This window comes from Oncorhynchus nerka, linkage group LG6 (genome assembly GCF_034236695.1).
Source record: "Oncorhynchus nerka isolate Pitt River linkage group LG6, Oner_Uvic_2.0, whole genome shotgun sequence".
NCBI lineage: Eukaryota > Metazoa > Chordata > Actinopteri > Salmoniformes > Salmonidae > Oncorhynchus > Oncorhynchus nerka.
In genome coordinates, this window is record NC_088401.1 from 46,636,008 (window position 1) to 46,659,956 (window position 23,949).

Sequence of the window (23,949 nt, forward strand, 5' to 3'; positions counted from 1 at the left end):
AAGCTTGAAAGGGCTGGTAACTGTGACAGCATGGAATTCAAAGGAGGCGATAGACAGATGGGTAAGGGGAGAAAGAGAGAATGACCACTTGGGAGAGATGAGGATCCCGGTGCCACCACCCGCTGACCAGAAGCTCTCGGGGTGTGCGAGAACACGTGGGCGGACGAAGAGAGAGCAGTAGGAGTAGCAGTGTTATCTGTGGTGATCCATGTTTCCGTCAGTGCCAAGAAGTCGAGGGACTGGAGGGCGGCATAGGCTGAGATGAACTCTGCCTTGTTGGCCGCAGATCGGCAGTTCCAGAGGCTACCGGAGACCTGGAACTCCACGTGGGTCGTGCGCTGGGACCACCAGATTAGAGTGGCCGCGGCCACGCGGTGTGGAGCGTTTGTATGGTCTGTGCAGAGAGGAGAGAACAGGGATAGACAGACACATAGTTGACAGGCTACAGAAGAGGCTACGCTAATGCAAAGGAGATTGGAATGACAAATGGACTACACGTCTCGAATGTTCAGAAAGTTAAGCTTACGTAGCAGGAATCTTATTGACTAAAATAATTCAAATGATACAGTACTGCTGAAGTAGGCTAGCTGGCAGTGGCTGCGTTGTTGTTGTTCTATCTCTCTATAGTGCTGTTTCTTGTATTATGGTCTCTTGTTTCTTTAGAGGTTTCACTTTGTTGTCCTTTTTCTTTTCACACACCTACCTGACCATGCTGAAGCTCCATCAGAAATCCAAAAAATATATATATTTGCCTCCACTTAGCCTCTGACCAGGCTTTCAACAAGATGATCTTTCATGAAGTTGTAGCATGCAAGTTTGTTTTAATTAACTTTTTCAATTAAATGTTTTTTTGGGGTTGGCCAATAGGGGCCGATACCATCATATATCACAATGTTTTACTAGAACATCATCAAGATAGGACAAAGCTTGACATCGCCCAACCCTAGTATCTATATATTATAAAAATGTAATTTAGTAGACGCGTTTTTTCCAAAGTGAGAGTCATGTGTGCATACATATTCGCGGACCAACTAAGCCACAGAGGACGGCATCTGTTGCTATCCCAGCATCTAGAACACTATTTCACACCACATATTTTACACCCGTTACTTTACTCGTTCACCCACATTAGATTTATAATGACGTTTTCAGCCATGATTATCAGAACTCTTCCAGTGGGTCATGTTGTTCTTTTCTTTATTGGCTCCAGTTGCCCCGTGGTTGTGGAAAAGATCTGCATTTTGTAACACATGAAAACTTGGTCACCAAGTCTCAAGGCAATCGTGTTGGTCTCGCCTCGGTATTCATCAGATGTTCGGTTACTGTTGTTTGTGACCGTCTGTTAAAACAATCAAAGGTAAGAGACTGATGAATCCGATTACCTCTGGATTTGAATTAGGAGAATCTATCTGACCGTCTAACATCTGCGTTTGCTCTTATCAAAACAAAGAATGCGGGAACTCCTCCTCGTCGACTCATCTATATAAATAGCCTCATCTAAATAGTGTATCATCCCTGCTTATCCGTTCTAGACCAAATAGTGCATCTTATGACTAGGCCTATTGATTTGATGTCAGAGGTATGCCATTCCGAGAAGTAATGCCAGTTAAGATTCCGGTCATTCCGACGGGACCAGAGGACAAGGCAGCAGATGGGAACCCCGTTCTGTCCCGTCTCTGATTCCCTCCAGAGGACACACAGTGTCCTTGTGTTTTATTCAATAGCATTCAGCCGTTTGTCATCTTCTTGTGACAATTATTCCTATATTCACTTAGCATTAGCAGTCCTGTATTATTATCATAAACGTGTCTGTCTCATGAATCCTGATGTCTGGTGTTCTATCTCTTATGTTTTTCCCTGTGTTTCTGTCTCAGGGTTCCGGCCACTTATCTGGGGTCAAGTCCAATCTCAGTCCGTTTGTCAAGGCAACAGAGTACTCCTCTTCCAGTGATGAAGTCGGGAGTAGTGACGATGAGGAGACAACCAGGTGGGTTCACATAGGGCTGTGGCGGTCATGACATTTTGTCAGCCGGTAACTGTCATGCACATAAGTGCCGGTTTTTACGGTAATTGACAGTTAATTAACATCTCCAGGCCTCCATGCATGGCCTACAAGCCACTGATGAGGACATTTGGAACATCTACATTTTAAAAAGTAAAAAAAATCTATTTAATATAGCCTACACCATCATAATATTTATTTTAGGCCGGTCTAAAGAAACATTATGATATGAAGAAATTGTAGCCTATTTCAGAAGAACAGAATAGCTTCTGAGTTGTCCTCGTGTTAGGCCCTGATCTGGCTGTGCCATACACTAGTTCATTTGCAGACAAGATTTTCTTATACTTCCAGTGGCATTATTTGATGTTATTTAATAGAAAGAAGAATACAATTGAACATAGCTGAATAAAATAGAAAGGATATTTTTCCTAAAGGATTTCCGTGAGAGTGCGCAGACATGCGGCTATTCTGTGTTGAGCAGTTAACAAAGTGATCAATTGAAATGCTTAATTTAGAGTTATTTATACAACTTTAGTTGTGATACAAACCTTAGGCTATAACCTTTGATTTCTAATAAAGGCTGCATGATGCGACTAATGATGATTTGAAAAAGGTTGCATGAAAGGCATGTGCTTTGCTCTGTTTTTTTGGGAGGCTGCACACACTTCATCTGTCTCTCATTCACAATTCGACAAGCACTTGATAATATTCTCACCCATCAGACTATTCTCTATTTAATCTATCACATATACTAAATAATATATGTGTAAAATTAGTTTGGATTCTGAACGGGCTGTTATCGGAACAGGGGCAGGGGAAAAAACATGTCACCGTATGCACTTAAATAGCAAATGGAGGATGCTTTTCCCCCAGTACATGCCAGCCAGGTAAGCTACTCCGGTTGTAAAGCGAAGCAATGTGCTTAATATTAGGAAAGTTGAGAAATAAATATAGTAGGCCTAGCCTATAGAAAGCTGATGGGATCCTCCTCTTTTTAATTAAGGCCATCAAAACTCAGTTCTCATGCAAAGCCTATAGAAATTTGCACAACATGGGCCTATAGGAACACTTATTTAATTCCATGCATCAACCAGCTATGAGGAGCTGGCTCTCGCTGCGCAACAGGTGATCCCATTCCGCTCAAACTCTAAATGCCCGGGCCCTGATGAAGTGTTTTAGAGGGACAATAGAGGCAATAGGAAGTTTGGTAGGCTATTATTGACCATCAGTGGCATCAGAGCGCAGTTTTGGAGAAGCCTAGTTACCGTGACTCGACAATCACATGGAATTTGACTGCGGTTATGACTCGTGACTGCCGGTGTGGCGGTAATACGGTCACCGCAACAGCCCTAGGTTCACCTTGATTGATTGATCGATTTATTTATTTATACTTATACAGCCAAAAACAAGCAGTATACAGTATAACCTCACCAGCGCTCACTGACTAGCATACTACTAGGGCAGCAGGCAGCCTAGCGGTTAAGATCGTTGGGAGGGTAAACGCAAGGTTGCTTATTCAAATCCCTGAGCCGACTAGTTGTCAAATCTGTCTGTGCCGTTGAGCAAGGCACTTAACCCTAATTGCTCCTGTAAATCGCTCTGGATAAGACTGTCTGCTGAATTAATAAAATGTACTAAGGTTGAGTCAAGTTTTGTTAAACGTTGCATGAGCCTCCTCTCTCTGACTGCTGTTGTATGTGTTTCTCCAGGTCTCCATTGAGTAATGGGAAGGGCAAGTTCTTCCGAGGAGCCCCCGATGGGATTGTCCTGCAGCCCCATCATAATCTCAACCAGACCACGGTATACATACACACCCTTCTGTCTACACACACCCCCACATCCATACAGTACTACCTCTAGGACATTTTGTGTAAAAGTGCACTCACTTATTAGCTTTGAGAGCTTTCTCACTTGTAACGGATATTTATTCTGCACTTGATGAAAACTCATAGCAAATCATTTTCAAACTCTTAACATTGAACGGGATGATGTTCCATGCTTTCAATCAATATTTTAGTCAGATAACAGATGGTGATGTCCATTGTCTTCAGGTTCATACCACAGTCAGCTTCATTAAATCGGTCTAATAGGTTGCTTAACATGGCTTCCCTGAACTGCTGATTTGGAAATTGGGTCATAGTCAGAGTTCAGGCTTGTTGTAACAGTGCAGATGCAGTGTGAAATCTCGTTACTTACTCACACAGGCAGCAGCATGAATTGACCCAAATGGTACCCTACTCCCTGGCTTATAATGTTCACTATTTTTGACCAGAGCCATATAGACCCTGGTCAAAACTAGTGTACGATATAGGGAATAGGGAGCCACTTGAGCTCAGCCGTGTCCCCGGTCCTGCATGAGTCATTTGCATGACAAACACTAGAGGGCACTTTGTGCATACTAACTAAAACATGGAGCGGAGCAGAGGAGAGCCCATTGATGCCGTTCCCCCACAGGCCCCTCAGAGCCTCCTCCTCCACCTCCAGTGATGAATGCAATGCCACTTGGCACGGTGTAAGCAGGGCCTGATATCCTTGTTTAACTCACCCACTTTAAAAAAAAACAGTCATTGGAGACTTAGTGTCATGAAAACCTAAACAATGCCTTCCTGCCATAAGACAGCGTTATAGCATTATTGGCGTGTGTGTAGATGCCGCTGCCTGTTCCTCCACACAGTGTTGTTGTGACGCAGGGAATACAGAGTGACAGACGGGCAGTATTAACGAGGGATTATGCCGCTGTTCTGCTGTGTGTCTCTTCTCTAAGCAGAGCAGTGTGGCATCAGGCCTTAAGAGTGGCCAGCCACTACACAGGCCCATGGCTGTAGGATCAGAATGCAATGAGAATTACCTTCTCCCTGATCTTCTGCAGAAGAGCCCGGCCCATGAGCCCCTGGGGCAGCACGTACTGCATGACGTCATCTTCCCCCAGTCTCCGAGCGGACGAGGACCGCACTTTGATGTGAGTTCTCTAGAGGTCATAAACTGTTTAAAGGCCCAGCGCAGTCACAATTCTGTTTTTCCTTTGTTTTGTACAACAGCTGAAGAAACTAACACTGTAAAAGTGTGAAAAAAAATGTATCAGTGTTATTTCCTAATAGTTGCTGCTTGAAAATACAATCTACATAGGACATTCTAATCAGCCTTTTTTCATGGCCTGTTTGCATGTGCGGGATTTCGGTTTACCTGGTAGCATCACCAGACGGTACATTGGTTAATAGACCAATAACAAAGAGAGTTCCAAACCTCTCTGCCAATAACAGTTAGTTTTATATTTTCATCTCCCCATTGAAGACCACCCAGACAGTCCTAGCAAAATTCTTGCTTGAGAATTTGTTCTTGCTAAAAAACTATTTTTGTCCATTTTAATGGACAACTATTACAGTAATATGCATAATTGTTACCCAGAAATGATTTGATATTGATATATGTGCCTTTAAGAATATGGGCCTTTAACCTCTTGCTTCTACTTGGGACGCTTGCGTCCCAACTAGAGCTCTGGAAATGCAAATGCGCTACGCTAAATGCTAATAGTATTAGTTAAAACTCAAAAGTTCATTAAAATACACATGCAGGGTATCAAATTAAAGCTACACTCGTTGTGAATCCAGGCAACAAGTCAGATTTTTAAAATGCTTTTCGGCGACAGCATGAGAAGCTATTATCTGATAGCATGCACCAATACACTACAACACAAAAGCACAGCAGGGGACGTAAACAAAATAATTAGCATTTCGGCGTTACACAAACCGCACAATAAAATAGAAAACAGTCATTACCTTTCACCATCTTCTTTGTTGGCACTCCTAGATGTCCCATAAACACTATTGGGTCTTTATTTCGATTAAATCGGGCCATATAAAGCCAAGATATCGTTATATGTAGACTGTGTGATAAACGAAAAAACAGCGATTTCACAACGTAACGTCATTTTTAAAATTCAAAAAGTAGACGATAAACTTTCACAAAACACTTCAAATACGTTTGTAATGCTACTTTAGGTATTAGTCAACGTTAATAAGCGATAAAAATCATCCGTAGGCGATGTAAAAATCATTAGCTGTCGTCTTGGAAAAAATTTCACGAGAGAGCTCTTCCGGAATGATCTGGGCGGAGACCGGAGGTAAGTGGTGCCCCTGTTTCGGTTCAACCAAGAATCAAAGATGATTCAATTCACAAGACTCTAGACAACATGGGGATGCTGTGGGAGTTGAATGCTCGGTCTTATCTAATTCGGCTCACTGTTAACAATTGCTGGAAGTGGCGCAAGGATATTTATTTCCATTTTCTGTGATCAGGTTTTCCTGCGCTTTCCGATGTAACGCACGTTATGTTATAGCCACAGTCGTGATTTAACCAGTTTTAAAAACGTCCGAGGGTTTCCTATCCACACATTCTAACCATATGAACGTACTATATTCCTGGCATGAGTAGCAGGGCGCTGAAATGTTGCGCGATTTTTAACAAAATGTTCAAAAAAGTAGAGGGTAGGAGCAACTAGTTAAGAGTAATACTTTATAGAGTGCAGTGGTTGGATCACTGAATTTGTATTTGATGTGAGTTTATCTTTCTCCACTAGGTGGAGATGAAGTAGCAGTTTTAGACTTGCACTTCCCCCTCCCATCTCAAGATTGATATCAAGCCTACTGGAAGTCTTTGATTTATTGTTGTTGATGTTGTTTCATTTATATGAATTATGATTTTGGATGCCTTTGCAGAAGCCTGTAAACAGTCCTCCAGGGAAAAGCATCTCGTCCTCCTCCTCCTCCTCCTTCACTCCCTTCATTGACCCCAGGCTGCTGCAGATCTCTCCCCCTCAGAGCCCAGTGGGCTACAGTCCCAGTGAGTGCCAACATATACACACTCATACACACACACACACACACACACACACACACACACACACACACACACACACACATACACACTATGCTACAAAGGAAATGCCCCATAGACATTCGAGCACTGCAGTAAATCACTGCATGCTAGGGTGGTCTCTAAACAGCATGCTTTGATCTATAAAAAGGACTATATTATCATAAATCTCATTCAATGTATGTTTATATGTTTATATATGTATTGTAAAATAAGAGGGGACAGAGGGGAGGGATTCTCTCACATATGTTTTTTCTCCTGTACATGTTTACAGTAATTAGCATAAGATCAGATGCCTGACATCAAAATTACGTCCCATGGTTGTGAATACGAGTATTGGTTGTGCTTTTCCCCTCCAGCGAGTGGCAAGCCGCTCGCTAATCAGGAGCCAATCAGGAGAGAGGGGCACAGGAAGGGCTCTGTGGTTAACGTGAACCCCACCAACATCAGACCCCAGAGCGACACCCCCGAGATCCGCAAGTACAAGAAGAAGTTCAACACCGAGATCCTCTGTGCTGGACTGTGGGGTACGCAACAGTTAAACACTCGACCCCTAGCCCTTATCCCCTAGAAAGGCACCTATATAATAACATTGAGATTAACACCCAATCTGATCCTAACCCCCATCCCCTAGACACTTACTGTGTTGATCTGAAAGGATTGGATATGTATTACTGTGATATGGTAGTAGCTCTACCTTACAATACTGTCTAGAGCAGTAGTTCCCAACCTTTTTTGAACTGTGGCACACCCCACACCAAAAATGTCCCTATTAATGTATTTAGTGGTAATGACCTCCATCATCTATTTCCATGTGTAGCAAGTGAAGTGGAAGATTTCTAAACAATGCCAAATGGAATAGAAATTAAGGAATAAAGTTGGCTAAATGAAAAAGAGTAGGCTACAATGATCAACCAACAGGTAGCCTGTTGTTTCATATGAATGGCGTTGTAGACGAGGACTAGCTAGCTTCTTTAAAAAGGGTTTGATGCAGTCAAAATAGGAACTACCAGATGGTATGATAGATAACCTATGGCAGCAACAAGTTTGTCTAATTAGCATGAGTCGGTTTGGCTACATCCTCTCACTCTCTCTCCCTCCCTCCATACCACACACATAGACTGTCACATACACCGGCCTCTGCTCTTCTCTTGCGCCTCCCCCACCATTCTGCTTAAAAAGGCAGAGCGCAAAGCACCGTCTCTCTCTCTCTCTCTCTCTCTCTCTCTCTCTCTCTCTCTCTCTCTCTCTCTCTCTCTCTCTCTCTCTCTCTCTCTCTCTCTCTCGTCACTCAAGCAAGTTTCCATTAAAGTTTCTAGATAAATAAAAATGTAAACGTGTATTTAGACTATCCGGATATCCGAAAAATGTTCATAATGTTTTTCGAAATAGTGAAATCATTTAAAATGCCCATCCCTAGTTTGTTGCTGAGGCTTGTGATGTTGAGGCCTAACGCAGGGGCATGGTGTGTTGGTCCAGGTGTGAACCTGCTGGTGGGGACAGAGAATGGTCTGTGGCTGCTGGACAGGAGCGGTCAGGGGAAGGTCTACTCTCTGATCAGCAGGAGACGCTTCCAACAGATGGACGTTCTGGAGGGCCTCAATGTGCTCATCACCATCTCAGGTAATTGCACTAGTTACAGTAGTGCCACACACAAGTATATACAGTACATCTGTCACACACACAGATAAACATACACACACACACACAGATAAACATACACACACACACACAAAATAGTCAGTCTTGGAATGTTTTTTGCACCTACTTTTGCAGCCAATTCTCTAGTCCTCTAAACCCCATTACTGTCTCCTTACTGTCTTCTTCAGGTAAGAAGAACAAGCTGAGGTTGTACTACCTGTCGTGGCTACGGAACAAGATCCTACGGAACGACCCAGAGGTGGAGAAAAGGCAGGGCTGGACCTCAGTAGGAGACCTGGAAGGATGTGTGCACTACAAAGTTGGTGAGTATACATTACCTGGCCTTAGATCATGAATATGTTACGAAACCAATACCTAGCTTACGGATATTGTTGCACTCACTTCGTCTAGGCGTCGTAGGCCTAGTTACATGGTCTGTAACCTGAATGAATGTGTGCATTTATATGAGAAATCAGCATATGCACCTAGGTGTTGAATGTACATGTGCCCAGGGAGACAGCAACCTTGCCTTGGTCCAGGGCCAGCTCTGTCTCTCTTGACCTCTTAGTCGGCCTGTCCAAGCGGATTCTCATTTGTTCAGATGGTGACGAAACATAAATATGTCCAAACTAAAGACTCAAAAACAAACGGAAGGCCTCATGGCTTCCAAAAAAAACAACAACAGGCTCACTGCTTGTAAGATGGGACACTGACTGACTGAACCTGATGTGCTTGTCAAGCCTTGGCTCAGCAACTAGACGCGGTTGCTGACACCTGGGGGATGGAGGGTGGAGGTATCTATGTCCTAACACTACCCCCCCCCCCCCATATCATAACAATAGCGGCACGACTGATGTGTTGGATCAATCTTTCATTGTATTGCATGACAGGCCTATATGAGTGATGTTAAAAAATGTAGACATATCACTGCTTTACCAAAGGTTTTTGTGTTTGTTGTTTGTTTTATTTTTTATTTTTTATTTCACCTTTATTTAACCAGGTAGGCTAATTGAGAACAAGTTCTCATTTACAACTGCGACCTGGCCAAGATAAAGCATAGTAGTGTGAACAGACAACAACACAGAGTTACACATGGAGTAAACGATAAACAAGTCAATAACACAGTAGAAAAAAAGAAAGAAAGAGTCTATATACATTGTGTGCAAAAGGCATGAGGAGGTAGGCAAATAATTACAATTTAGCAAATTAACACTGGAGTGATAAATGATCAGATGGTCATGTGCAGGTAGAGATACTGGTGTGCAAAAGAGCAGAAAATTAAAATAAATAAAAACAGTATAAGGATGAGGTAGGTAAATTGGGTGGGCTATTTTACGATGGACTATGTACAGCTGCAGTGATCGGCTGCAGCGAAAGCAATGTGTATAATACAAGCAAACAACTATTTCAAGATGATTTGATCTATTCTCTAAGTATCTGACTCCATTAGAGCACAATAGGTCAGTGTGTGAGATTGTGGGTGCATGTGAACTGGGTGTGAGGGAGTGATTGTGTGTCACGGTGTAGTGCTAGTGCTGAGCTCAGGAGATGTGAGCCTCTCTTTCCTGCGACTCTTCCTGAGGTTAGTAAGAGTGTTGACAGAGCGAGGACAGCTCAGGGACTCCAACCAAGGAAGGATATGATGTCATAGTGAAGCACTGTCCTTCCCAGTCCTTCCCAGCACTCCCCTCTGTATTGTTTCTCATAGTCGGAGGCATGCTGCTATTGCCTCAGTGAAAGGCAATTGGCTTCCTGCCTTTCAAATCTTAGTTTACACAAGAGTTTCGTCCTAAATGGCACCATATTCCTTACATTGGCCTTGGTCAAAAGTAGTGCACTAAATATGGAATAGGTCGCAATTTGGGGCACAACCAAAAACCTCTTTGTTGAGATTGTCTAGTGATCATTAGTTCAAGACCACTGACACGTAAGTATTTACAGACTGATGTAGTGAAAGCCTCTTGTTCTGTTTCCATTATGAGAGAAATCGCTAATCCTAATTGAAATTCCTGCTTTTTTGTTACATGTCATTTCAGTTCGATATGAGAAGATTAAGTTCCTGGTGATTGCCTTGAAGAATGCTGTGGAGGTGTATGCATGGGCTCCCAAGCCTTACCACAAGTTCATGGCTTTCAAGGTGAGAGTCACATCAAATATGTATGGTGGAAAATAATCACATCCACATGAAGTGGAGTGGTCGGAATATGATATTATTAATGGTGCATCACTGCAAGACTACTTTCCACTACCACGGTGCTTAGCAATGGAACAGCAAGAGGAACTGCCCATCCCTTCCTTCAGGCTCTGCTCAAACCCAACACCTCAACCCAAGCACTCCCACACCTACGGGAGGGCAGCTCCCGCTCAGCGTAGTCCAAGCTCTTCTCTGTCCTGGCACGCCAATGGTGGAAACAGCTTCCCCCTTACTAAAATGTCAAAATGTCAAATGTCAACACTACCTTCCACTTGTCTTCTTCTCTATGGCGATGTCCTTTCATTGTAGCCTGGGTGCCACTCCTTATGGAATTGTCACGACCATGTTTGGCTTGGAGTAGGCATAAGCACAAACGGATCTGGGACCGGGATACTTTCGTTGTGAATCTAGAATGCTCTAATGATAGACAAAGAGAATATGTAATGCTATTAAGGTCACCTTGACAACACTGTCCTAGTTCTGAACTCTCCTCAGTGGCTTGCCCTACTTCTTACACATCTTTCTAGAATGAACTGTTTTAATTATTTCTACTCACTGCACAGAAACCATGAAAGATATGAAATATACTAACCTTGGTGGTCACCATGGGTTAGCTCCTAGTGTTAGCTCCTGGGTGTACAAAACATTAGGAACACCTGCTCTTTCGATGACACAGAATGACCAGGTTAATCCACGTGAACGCTATGATCCCTTAAATCCACTCTAATCACGGTAGATGAAGGGGAGGAAACAGTTTAAAGAAGGATTGAGACAATTGAGACAGGGATTGTGTATGTGTGCCGTTCAGATGGTGAATGGGCAAGACAAAATATTGAAATATGGCTTTGAATGGGGTATGGTAGTAGGTGCGCACCGTTTTGATTGTGTCACGAATTGCAACGCTGGGTTTTTCACGCTCAACAGTTTTCTGTTTGAATCAAGAATGGTCCACCACTCAAAGGACATCCAGCCAACTTGACACAACTGTGGGAAGCATTGGCCAACATCCCTGTGGTACGCTTTCGACACCTTGTAGAGTCCATGCCCCAATGAATTGAGGATGTTTTGAGGGCAAAAGTTCCTAATGTTTTGTACACTCAGTGTATGTCTTCACCAGGAAGAACTATTGGCTCTAGTTATACTGTATACTATAAATATAGTTATACTGTATACTATAAATGTAGTTATAATGTATACTATAAATATAGTTATACTGTATACTCTTCCAAAGTCATTCCTAATGTCTGTCCTTGTTGTGTGTATCCAGTCGTTCGGCTCACTCCCCCAGAGGCCTCTGTCTGTGGACCTGACGGTGGAGGATGGACAAAGACTCAAGGTCATCTACGGTTCCCTGTCGGGCTTCCACGCCATCGACGTGGACTCGGGGACGCCCTACGACCTCTACTTGCCAACGCACGTGAGTCCTCCACCCCCAACTCAACCTCAACCCCAGCCTCCTCTAAACTCTCCCACACCCCCTCCACCCTCTCCCCACCCCAGCCTTCTTTCTCCCTCTCGGGGCCATGCAGCCTGGGTCTTTGGGTCTCTGCCAGACCTCCAGCCTACAGTTTCTGTGTCTCTATTCTAGAGCAGATAAGCAGCTCTTCTCCTCTGCACCCACGCCACTCAGCGTGATCTTTTGTTCTGACTCAGAGTTGACGTGGGTAGAAGCTGTTTGCCACCACAGCCAGTTGACTAATGCGGTTGATACAGTATAATATCGACAGGATGGGGTTGTGTTTAAGCCAGGCCTGCTACTGTCAGTATCTGACCTTGTGGCACTTGTCTTTGGAGTGGCAGGCAGCCTGGCGGTTAACAGCATTGGGCCAGTAACCGAAAGTCGCTCTGGATAGGAGCGTCTGCTAAATGACTAAAAAGTCAAATACAAATGGGTTTCTCGAAAAGCCCCTCGTAGAAATTCTGCTCTGTCACGGTATAAGCTCAAACATCACTTACCTCAGAGCAAAGGAGATACAGTGCATTTAGGGAGCTTTTCCTCTCGGGAGCAAACAGATTTACTGAAAAATAACTCAAGGTTCACTCCAGTAATCTACCGCGGTCACAACAGTTGTCTGAAGATACAGGGAGGTCAGCCTTGGTCAGTTATCAGTTAATCTCAGTGGTAGCTGTGTTTGGCTGACTACCAGGAAGTGAATGAGGCTGAGAATGACTGAGTAGCCAGCTGAACCAAGTGATGGCTATTGTGTTAGTTAGAACTTCTAACCCCTCTATGAGGCTCAAGATGTAGCAGGGTGGAATAATTTACATTTACATTACATTTAAGTCATTTAGCAGACGCTCTTATCCAGAGCGACTTACAAATTGGTGCGTTCACCTTAAGACATCCAGTGGAACAGCCACTTTACAATAGTGCATCTAAATCTTTTAAGGGGGGTGAGAAGGATTACTTTATCCTATCCTAGGTATTCCTGAAAGAGGTGGGGTTTCAGGTGTCTCCGGAAGGTGGTGATTGACTCCGCTGTCCTGGCGTCGTGAGGGAGTTTGTTCCACCATTGGGGGGCCAGAGCAGCGAACAGTTTTGACTGGGCTGCGCGGGAACTGTACTTCCTCAGTGGTAGGGAGGCGAGCAGGCCAGAGGTGGATGAACGCAGTGCCCTTGTTTGGGTGTAGGGCCTGATCAGAGCCTGGAGGTACTGAGGTGCCGTTCCCCTCACAGCTCCGTAGGCAAGCACCATGGTCTTGTAGCGGATGCGAGCTTCAACTGGAAGCCAGTGGAGAGAGCGGAGGAGCGGGGTGACGTGAGAGAACTTGGGAAGGTTGAACACCAGACGGGCTGCGGCGTTCTGGATGAGTTGTAGGGGTTTAATGGCACAGGCAGGGAGCCCAGCCAACAGCGAGTTGCAGTAATCCAGACGGGAGATGACAAGTGCCTGGATTAGGACCTGCGCTGCTTCCTGTGTGAGGCAGGGTCGTACTCTGCGGATGTTGTAGAGCATGAACCTACAAGAACGGGCCACCGCCTTGATGTTAGTTGAGAACGACAGGGTGTTGTCCAGGATCACGCCAAGGTTCTTAGCGCTCTGGGAGGAGGACACAATGGAGTTGTCAACCGTGATGGCGAGATCATGGAACGGGCAGTCCTTCCCCGGGAGGAAGAGCAGCTCCGTCTTGCCGAGGTTCAGCTTGAGGTGGTGATCCGTCATCCACACTGATATGTCTGCCAGACATGCAGAGATGCGATTCGCCACCTGGTCATCAGAAGGGGGAAAGGAGAAGATTAATTGTGTGTCGTCTGCATAGCAATGATAGGAGAGACCATGTGAGGTTATGACAGAGCCAAGTGACTTGGTGTATAGCGAGAATAGGAGAGGGCCTAGAACAGAGCCCTGGGGGACGCCAGTGGTGAGAGCGCGTGGTGAGGAGACAGATTCTCGCCATGCCACCTGGTAGGAGCGACCTGTCAGGTAGGACGCAATCCAAGCGTGGGCCGCGCCGGAGATGCCCAACTCGGAGAGGGTGGAGAGGAGGATCTGATGGTTCACAGTATCGAAGGCAGCCGATAGGTCTAGAAGGATGAGAGCAGAGGAGAGAGAGTTAGCTTTAGCAGTGCGGAGGGCCTCCGTGATACAGAGAAGAGCAGTCTCAGTTGAATGACTAGTCTTGAAACCTGACTGATTTGGATCAAGAAGGTCATTCTGAGAGAGATAGTGGGAGAGCTGGCCAAGGACGGCACGTTCAAGAGTTTTGGAGAGAAAAGAAAGAAGGGTCTGTAGTTGTTGACATCGGAGGGATCGAGTGTAGGTTTTTTCAGAAGGGGTGCAACTCTCGCTCTCTTGAAGACAGAAGGGACGTAGCCAGCGGTCAGGGATGAGTTGATGAGCGAGGTGAGGTAAGGGAGAAGGTCTCCGGAAATGGTCTGGAGAAGAGAGGAGGGAATAGGGTCAAGCGGGCAGGTTGTTGGGCGGCCGGCCGTCACAAGACGAGAGATTTCATCTGGAGAGAGAGGGGAGAAAGAGGTCAGAGCACAGGGTAGGGCAGTGTGAGCAGAACCAGCGGTGTCGTTTGACTTAGCAAACGAGGATCGGATGTCGTCGACCTTCTTTTCAAAATGGTTGACGAAGTCATCTGCAGAGAGGGAGGAGGGGGGATTCAGGAGGGAGGAGAAGGTGGCAAAGAGCTTCCTAGGGTTAGAGGCAGATGCTTGGAATTTAGAGTGGTAGAAAGTGGCTTTAGCAGCAGAGACAGAAGAGGAAAATGTAGAGAGGAGGGAGTGAAAGGATGCCAGGTCCGCAGGGAGGCGAGTTTTCCTCCATTTCCGCTCGGCTGCCCGGAGCCCTGTTCTGTGAGCTCGCAATGAGTCGTCGAGCCACGGAGCAGGAGGGGAGGACCGAGCCGGCCTGGAGGATAGGGGACATAGAGAATCAAGGGATGCAGAAAGGGAGGAGAGGAGGGTTGAGGAGGCAGAATCAGGAGATAGGTTGGAGAAGGTTTGAGCAGAGGGAAGAGATGATAGGATGGAAGAGGAGAGAGTAGCGGGGAGAGAGAGCGAAGATTGGGACGGCGCGATACCATCCGAGTAGGGGCAGTGTGGGAAGTGTTGGATGAGAGCAAGAGGGAAAAGGATACAAGGTAGTGGTCGGAGACTTGGAGGGGAGTTGCAGTGAGGTTAGTGGAAGAACAGCATCTAGTAAAGATGAGGTCGAGCGTATTGCCTGCCTTGTGAGTAGAGGGGAAGGTGAGAGGGTGAGGTCAAAAGAGGAGAGGAGTGGAAAGAAGGAGGCAGAGAGGAATGAGTCAAAGGTAGACGTGGGGAGGTTAAAGTCGCCCAGAACTGTGAGAGGTGAGCCGTCCTCAGGAAAGGAGCTTATCAAGGCATCAAGCTCATTGATGAACTCTCCGAGGGAACCTGGAGGGCGATAAATGATAAGGATGTTAAGCTTGAAAGGGCTGGTAACTGTGACAGCATGGAATTCAAAGGAGGCGATAGACAGATGGGTAAGGGGAGAAAGAGAGAATGACCACTTGGGAGAGATGAGGATCCCGGTGCCACCACCCCGCTGACCAGAAGCTCTCGGGGTGTGCGAGAACACGTGGGCGGACGAAGAGAGAGCAGTAGGAGTAGCAGTGTTATCTGTGGTGATCCATGTTTCCGTCAGTGCCAAGAAGTCGAGGGACTGGAGGGCGGCATAGGCTGAGATGAACTCTGCCTTGTTGGCCGCAGATCGGCAGTTCCAGAGGCTACCGGAGACCTGGAACTCCACGTGGGTCGTGCGCGCTGGGACCACCAGATTAGAGTGGCCGCGGCCACGCGGTGTGGAGCGTTTGTATGGTCTGTGCAGAGAGGAGAGAACAGGGATAGACAGACACATAGTTGACAGGCTACAGAAGAGGCTACGCTAATGCAAAGGAGATTGGAATGACAAGTGGACTTACACGTCTCGAATGTTCAGAAAGTTAAGCTTTTGTAGCAGGAATCTTATTGACTAAAATAATTCAAATGATACAGTACTGCTGAAGTAGGCTAGCTGGCAGTGGCTGCGTTGTTGTTGTTCTATCTCTCTATAGTGCTGTTTCTTGTATTATGGTCTCTTGTTTCTTTAGAGGTTATAATAATATAATGCAGATGTGCAGATTGTTGCACTCTTAGTCACTGTGGACAGGGGAGCTGAGGCAGCCTCTACTCTTACTGATGAGAATCCCACACACCCACACAATTCTGCAGAGAGCTGCTGGTAGCTGAGAGCCAGAGCAGAGGAAGAATACATTCTCAGAAGGAAATGAGCTCTATCACACACTCACAATACACACTCACATACACATACACTTGCACACTCACTTTTGTGCGTACATCTACACAAATATAGACTTGTACACACACGCACACACACTGTACCCCCTCCCAGTGCTGTGCCCTCAGAGGTGTGCTGTGGCTCTATCCCACTTCTCCCACTGTGCTGGCCCACATAGCTATCATTGGCTGCTTCTCTTTGGCCCCAGTCTCCAGCCATGTGTGCTACTTTTCACCAGATAGATGGCTCTAAAAATACCTTGGCAGCGCCGGCAAACCATGTGCCTGCTAAAGTGACCTGTTATTCTCCCATTTTTTCTCATAACAGTGATATATTTAGAGAGCACTACCACACACTCGATAACACTGGTGCCTTAGTCTCTTACACTGCAGCGGAAGAGAAGGGTCCTTCTCTTTTACCCGATCACTCGCTCTCACATTCACTCTCGTATTCACTCACTCTCACTGGCACTCACTGGTCCGCTCATTCTTTCCTTCACACACACACACACAACTTTTCTCCCACGTACGTTCTCCCTGCTGGCTGCGGTTGATGATGAGATGATAAGGATACCGAGGCAGCGGATTAAGATAGCGCTGCGTCTGTGGATGCCAGTGTTGATGCTGAGGATTGTGGTGGCACAGCCACAGTGGCATGAGGACAGCGGGTGGCAGCTGGGGGGACAGGCTCTCGGCCGGGCAAGTATGGGGATCCTGTGGTGACTAACACTGGTCCTGTGGTAACTTACACAGGTCCTGTGGTGACTAACACTGGTCCTGTGGTAACTTACACTGGTCCTGTGGTGACTTACACTGGTCCTGTGGTGACTGTGACTTACTGTACATAGAAGCTTTTGGGGTTGTTTGAGGTGTTGGTTTATTTGGGGTTTGAGGTTATACCTGCTGTTTAAGCTACTAGTCTAAGTCAGTACGTGGACTCGCTTATAGCAGCTCTTATGTAGAAGGACTTTGTTATAATCTTCTTATACGAAGGGGTCTTTTTGGGGTTATTGTAGATCTCTTGTGGTCTTAGAAACGTTGTGAATGTGTGAATGTTGCATCCTCATAGAGATAACAGAGACTAAAAGACAGTCTCATTGTTTGAATGTTGGCTATTATGCAAGTGCTTATGAGGGACCTGGGGGGGGTCAGAAGTGGCTCCCTCCTCCGCCTCGCTGCCACTTATTCAACCCAAGATGCTGTTCAGTGGTTATATTCATAGGTTGCAACTCCGTCACTCGGTCGCATCATGCCATTGTTATGAACGTTCTCAAGCCGCCATCTATCAGCGGCGCCATAATGGTGCCCTAAAGTGATGATAAGCCCAAGTCATTCTGGACAGAGGCTAAATTACACTATAGTGCCTGGCAATACGATGACATTGCTAAAGTAGTCAAATATCTATTAGGAAACAACTTTGCCAGCATTATCATGTCATCAAATGTACTTTAGACAGATGGCAATATTGTCATTAGATAGCAAAGCAATGCTAACGTTAGCTTGCTAAAATCCAGTGGCCTCCCCTCAAACTTAGCTAGCTAGCTAACGTTATACTGCATCTAAAGTCAACATGGTGACATCAAAATTATGACAAAAGGTTTTCCTACCAATTATTTGCCTGCTGTTGAATGTCATTGTATTTCCAAGCCACTTTAATGCACTTTTGATGAAATCTTCATCAGCGCTCATTGACGAAGCATTGAGTAGTATCAGGCATCAGTCCAAAACGAACGTTCAAAACAAGTATTGTGACGAAACATGCAACCCATGAGTAGCTCTGCATCACATCTCAGTGGAGCTCACCCAGCCATAGTAACAACACTCATTTTGGTACCTGAGTTGCATCCCAATGTCAGGGGAGAAAGAGCTGATCACTGAGCGTCTTTGGCAAATGAGATTGTAATTAAAGGAATTAAGTGAAAACATTGTATGGCAATTAATTAGCTGAGACAGAATCAATTAAGCGTTGTCACACTCTCTCTGTTGCCACCTGTAGTCAGTGACTCGGCTGATTCAACATGTTGTTTAGCCTCAGTTCACTGACTCTGAACCAGCTTCTCATCAAACAGAATGAATCCAGATGGTTCCAGGGAGGGAGAGTGGGAGTGTGAGGGAGCAATGATACTTTGTTTTATTAGCCAATGTTATCTGGTAGGCTTAGGCGATATACCGTATATACCGTATACTGGGGTATTTAGACATACCGACGGATTCATTTTAATACCGGGGGCTGCAGGGGTGTGTGCTACGCCACAGCTTATAACTAACTATAAGTTAACTATCCAAGATGTGCCTAATCAATTATATCCAGCTCAGGACTCCAGCTATGCATTTGGATTGCTAACTTGCTAGCTCAGTGGCTAGATGGCAAGATCAAGCTACTTGGTTACAGCAGAGACAATCCAGCCCCTTCTGGATCATTTTTTTATTTTAAGGAATAGCACCGCTTGTGTGCACTTCCGATAATACCCGGTATGGTACAGAAATAGTATGAAAGTCTTGATTACCGTCCAAACCTATTAGTTGGTGTATTAGGAGGATTACCCCTGGTGATGTGGATGTAGCTGGGTGAGTACTGCTGTTGCTGGTAGAGATGATGAGGTTTGGAGTGAGAGTGCTGTGCTGTGCTGCACTTCCCATTGTCGTCAAATAAAGTCAAGTCAATTGTTATTTTCCAACAGGGAAATTGAGTTTGCAGACAGAATAATACCATATAACACTGTACTAGAGAGCTACACTATAGAAAACATTATGGATGTGTCTTAAATTGCACCTGTCAGGTCCATAGGGCTCTGGTCAAAAGGAGTGCACTATATAGGGGATACCATGCCATTTGAGACGTAACCCATCTTATCCTCATCTCATCTGACTGTGTGTGTTTGTCTGTCTTAGATCCAGGGTGTGATCCGGCCCCATGCCATCATCATCCTACCCAACAGCAGTGGTATGGAGGTTCTGGTGTGTTATGAAGACGAGGGGGTTTACATAGACACCTATGGACGCATCACCAAGGAAACAGTGCTGCAGTGGGGAGAGATGCCTGCATCTGTCGGTGAGTTTCTGTACATCGTAGCCACCCACCAAATCAAAACCTGCAGGCTGTGCATGTGTACGTGTGTGCGTGTGCTTGTTTGCATATCTCTTGAAAGACGGGAGAGAGAGAGAGAGAGAGAGAGAGAGAGAGAGATTCCACCTCCACTCGGATTGAAAAACTAGTGCTTATAGGTCTAATTTTATATTAAAATGGATAGATTTGATAGACCTGCAGACGCAGACCATTTTAAAAATAGAGCATGTCTCTTATATTGACCCTTTTTGTTATGCCGCAAGCAAGAAGTTAACCTTATTTATTGTACTTAGATCACTGGGTGCAAAGAGGAGTCAAGCTGGATCCAACTCCTCTAGACATATTTGGGACAGTGGCTCTAAAAATAAGATGTTCTGTTAGACTCATTTAGTTGGGTCCATTGGCCAGGTCATTATTCAAGGGGAAAGGGTGTCTGTGGGGAATAGACTCATAGACAGGACAGCGCTCAGCCGAGTCTGGACCAGAGTATATAGAGTGTAAATAAACTCTGGGTGTAGGCTCTAAAGAGGAGAGTGTGGTAAAGGGGAACCTATTGATTTTCATCTCTAGATGCGTCTCGAGATTGGTTTACAACATGGCACTCACTGAGAGGCAGAAACCCTTGGAGGGTCTAAAACCCTGAGTGTGTAGTCTAGTGACTAAGGGTGCATCCCAAGTGGCACATTATTCCCTATATAGTGTACTACTTTTGACCAGAGCCATACGGGCCCTGGTCAAAAGTAGTATAGGGAATAAGGTGCCATTTGTGCCAAAATCTAAGTCTGTGATGGTGTGTGTGTCTCCACAGCCTACCTGCAGTCCAACCAGGTGATGGGCTGGGGAGACAAAGCCATCGAGCTGAGGTCAGCTAACACAGGCAACCTTGAGGGAGTCTTCATGCACAAGAAGGCCCAGAAACTCAAATTCCTGTGTGAGAGGAATGACAAGGTAAGACAACATCCCAATATCACCAAAACATACCTTGGGCAAAGCTCACATGACACCCTATTCCCCCCATATTACTTGTAGGGCTTATATAGGGCTTGGCTAGATACAGAAAATATGTCCTAGCATACTGTATGTTGTTCTTAATATTGTAGGTGTTGAATATTATACCGGAAGTTGTAAATGTTTAACTGCTTCATCTATTTTCTGTGTGAAGGTGTTCTTTGCCTCAGTGCAGTCAGGTGGCAGCAGCCAGATCTACTTCATGACACTGGGCCAAAACTCTCTGTTTAACTGGTGAGCTCTGGGGCTTGAAAACAACATACAAGGATCATCTCAGAAACAACATGAATTATGCTCAGATACAGTCCTCTTAAAAACTGAAGTTACACTTTAGTAGTACAGCTACAAAACCCCATGCATATGAGGATACACCATTAGCAATCAGCATTAATTTATTATTTTTGTGGCTAAGGCCAACACATTGGTTTTATGCTGGTTATTTCAAGTCTCTAGATCTAGTAGTGAATATTGCGCCTTAATAGCCATAAACAGGGCTTATTCTTTATGTTTTGAAATACATCGGCAACCTACATTTGAATTCATATTGATCTCAATATCACATGGACTTAAAAGCACAATTGCTTCTTTGTTTATATCCGAAATGCATCAACACGTTTTTCATTAAGTGATTGTTGGTATATTCATCACTGTATTATTAGCAAGTGCCATTGTTGGTGTTAAATCCTATTTACCATCCAGTATTATTTGTAAGTATTATGTGCTTTTAAAGTTGCACAGTCAAGTTGCACGTCAGGAAATGAAAATCAAATGTTGTTACTCCAAAGGGAGTGACAAAACATAAGTCCCTTAATAATGAAGAGTGCATTAGAAAGAATACAGCTTAGTGGGCTAGTCATCTTTTTTAAATGTAGACACTGATACTGCAAATGGCTTGTCCTTATTTCTCACTATTAAGTCAATTTACTGCCTTTGCAATTCCAATGGTGTATACTTAGTTTTACGGTCTCCACTTTCTACTCGTAATTTAGATGACCAAATAGGCATTATATACCCTGTTGCATCTCTTGATATAGAACAGATCATGTTTTGCATTAAGTCGTTTTAAAGAGGAAGAAGAAAAGGATCAGGATGTTGACCTCGTGCTATATAGGTATTTTTGTACGTAAGTGGATGTACATATTATTTGCACTGTTTTCTAGATATTTTATATCCACTGGTCATCTCTATGTACAGGTTAATAGATTTGCAAATGATCTAGCCCTTTGCACTATGACCACTTTTGTAAATGTTCAATGTAAAATGCTTTATTGTCACTGTGTAATACATTTGAAGTCCTTTTGAAGTCCTTTATTTACAACAATTTGATAGCATCACATTAAACAGAGATTGCATCTGATTTAGATCAAGCTAAATCTTGTATTTAATACGTCATGATCTAAAAAATGATGTTATAACAGCAATAGGCTTTCAACTCTTTAAATTATAAAATATATACTCTTTTGTAAAAAAAAAAAAAATTAAAAAAGAATGTTTGTTAAAGGACATTGAAATAATTGATCTGTACCACAAATGTGAAATGTAAACTCAAATCAATTGTATTTTTTTTCCAGTTTTATTTTGTTTTGCTTTTTTTGCCACCAAATGGAGCTCAACATTTTCATTTCAAATCCAGTTTGGACAATTATAGTTACTTTATCTTCATGATAGAAATACTGCAGCTGGTTCTGTATTTTCAACTGAAAAGGAACTTTTTCAAGGGACAGTTTGATATGATGTTGTTATTTTGTTGTTACCAAAAAGCATCTCATATTTTTATGTGAACATTCACTCATGAGGTGTATTCAACTGACAATATATTTAGATTAGAAGGAATAGCCAGTTAGGTACTCAGTTTCACATAGCAATTATTTGAACGTATATTTACCCTATAATGATTTCCATGAAGTTTCCATGAACTAATGCTTTCATTGTCATTGGTCTAATTCGCAGATTTTTACAGAACTTACATTCTGACTGAGATTTGTAGTTAAGGCAAAGTGGTAAGGAATCAATCAAATTGAGTTTTGACTAAATGTTTTTATTAATAGATCGGTTTTAATTAAGTATTTTTGAAAATAGTAACAGAGCACTCAGTTTATATCTCATTCATTTGGCATGTATGATGCAAATGTTATAATTTGTCAATTTCAAATAAGAGCTTGAATGCGTAGATTTAAACCATTTAAACTTTTTATCCTGAACATACATTTGAACAATGTTTTTTTTATGCCTAAGTAGAACTTGTGACAGAGAGTCACTATATTGTCCATTTGTAAACAGTTGGTAATTATTTCTATAAAAAACAGGGATTTTAAGCAAAAGTTGTGATATCAGGCATGTTGCTGAGTTAAATAATAGTTTATCAACTGACAGTTATATTGCAGTTGAGGATTGTGAGTCATAGCACTCACTGTGTCATTTCCCCTCCTATCCACCCCCATATTTCAGGAAGTACTCTTGTATGAAATCATGGGTTTGCTTGTCCTATTGAGAGGTGTGTGCTGTAGGAAGGACTGAGGAGGTTGATGATGGTTTGTGTCAGGTGTGTGTCGTGTAGCTGTGAAGATTCCTCTCTGCTTTATATGATGCAGAGCAAATTGAGTTTTTGTTCTCGGGAATTTGAGTAAGATGGAGAAAGAATTCCGAAAGGTTTTTGATGTTGAGTGTAGTTGACGGTTATATGAGATTTTATTGAAAAGACTGGTAGACCAATCAGTCTTGATCCATTTTCCCCCTACAAAATATATATATATATATAGTGTATAAAAAACAATTAGAATAAAGTTGACCACTTTATATTGATAAATATCCACAAAATATATTGTTTCCTTACCTGTTATTTTTCCATTTTGTTTTTGAAATTGTGTTGCAATATCATTTGTATTTTATTTTGTCCTTTCTTTTGTCTTACTTTTGCTTTATTTTTGCACTGGAACTTTCTTATCATTTTACAGCATGTACTGTATACTCAACTCGTGAAATTAATTAGTAACACTAATTGAGGTGTTATTGTATAAAAAACAAAACTGTTGAACAATAAAAGATGTAGACAAATTATTGTGATATTCAGTGGTTATTTGAATAACATTGGAACAATATCAACTTACCAAAACTGTACATTTGGAGGTAGTCTAGGACTATGTCATTCTTATGGTTATACTTTAAGAACAGCACCTAGAGTACGGAAGAGGTTGTTTCAGTGGACCGACCTTTTAACGTTCCCAAGTTATTAATGTCACACAACACCTGTGCCAATCAGTGATCGAGCTGGGAGCTGAAACAGGAAACATGGGTTCCATCTTCACCCGGAACCAAGTCTGACTGGCACCCAATGTAATAGGGACTTCCACACAAGAGCTATTTCTTACGTATGATGCATTCCACCTGCACATGATGATTCAAGACTTCCATTTAAT

At 43.7% G+C, this 23,949-nt stretch overlaps 1 protein-coding gene across 4 annotated transcripts in view; it reads left to right on the forward strand.

Moving 5' to 3' along the window:
• Positions 1 to 23,588, forward strand: part of LOC115130482 (mitogen-activated protein kinase kinase kinase kinase 4-like) — a 66,319-nt gene extending 42,731 nt beyond the window's left edge. For 2 of the 4 annotated variants that reach the window (XM_065019577.1, XM_065019579.1), the window contains 12 exons: positions 1,875 to 1,987; positions 3,712 to 3,802; positions 4,770 to 4,961; positions 6,718 to 6,841; positions 7,234 to 7,401; positions 8,354 to 8,497; positions 8,704 to 8,838; positions 10,552 to 10,652; positions 11,977 to 12,126; positions 19,351 to 19,510; positions 20,334 to 20,473; positions 20,688 to 23,588. In XM_065019577.1, coding sequence (XP_064875649.1) covers positions 1,875 to 1,987; positions 3,712 to 3,802; positions 4,770 to 4,961; positions 6,718 to 6,841; positions 7,234 to 7,401; positions 8,354 to 8,497; positions 8,704 to 8,838; positions 10,552 to 10,652; positions 11,977 to 12,126; positions 19,351 to 19,510; positions 20,334 to 20,473; positions 20,688 to 20,771 — 1,602 coding nt within the window. In that variant the 3' untranslated portion in view covers positions 20,772 to 23,588. The remainder of the gene's footprint in view (positions 1 to 1,874; positions 1,988 to 3,711; positions 3,803 to 4,769; positions 4,962 to 6,717; positions 6,842 to 7,233; positions 7,402 to 8,353; positions 8,498 to 8,703; positions 8,839 to 10,551; positions 10,653 to 11,976; positions 12,127 to 19,350; positions 19,511 to 20,333; positions 20,474 to 20,687) is intronic. The other 2 variants (XM_065019578.1, XM_065019580.1) reach the window with 2 other exon arrangements.
• Positions 23,589 to 23,949: the final 361 nt, after the last annotated feature.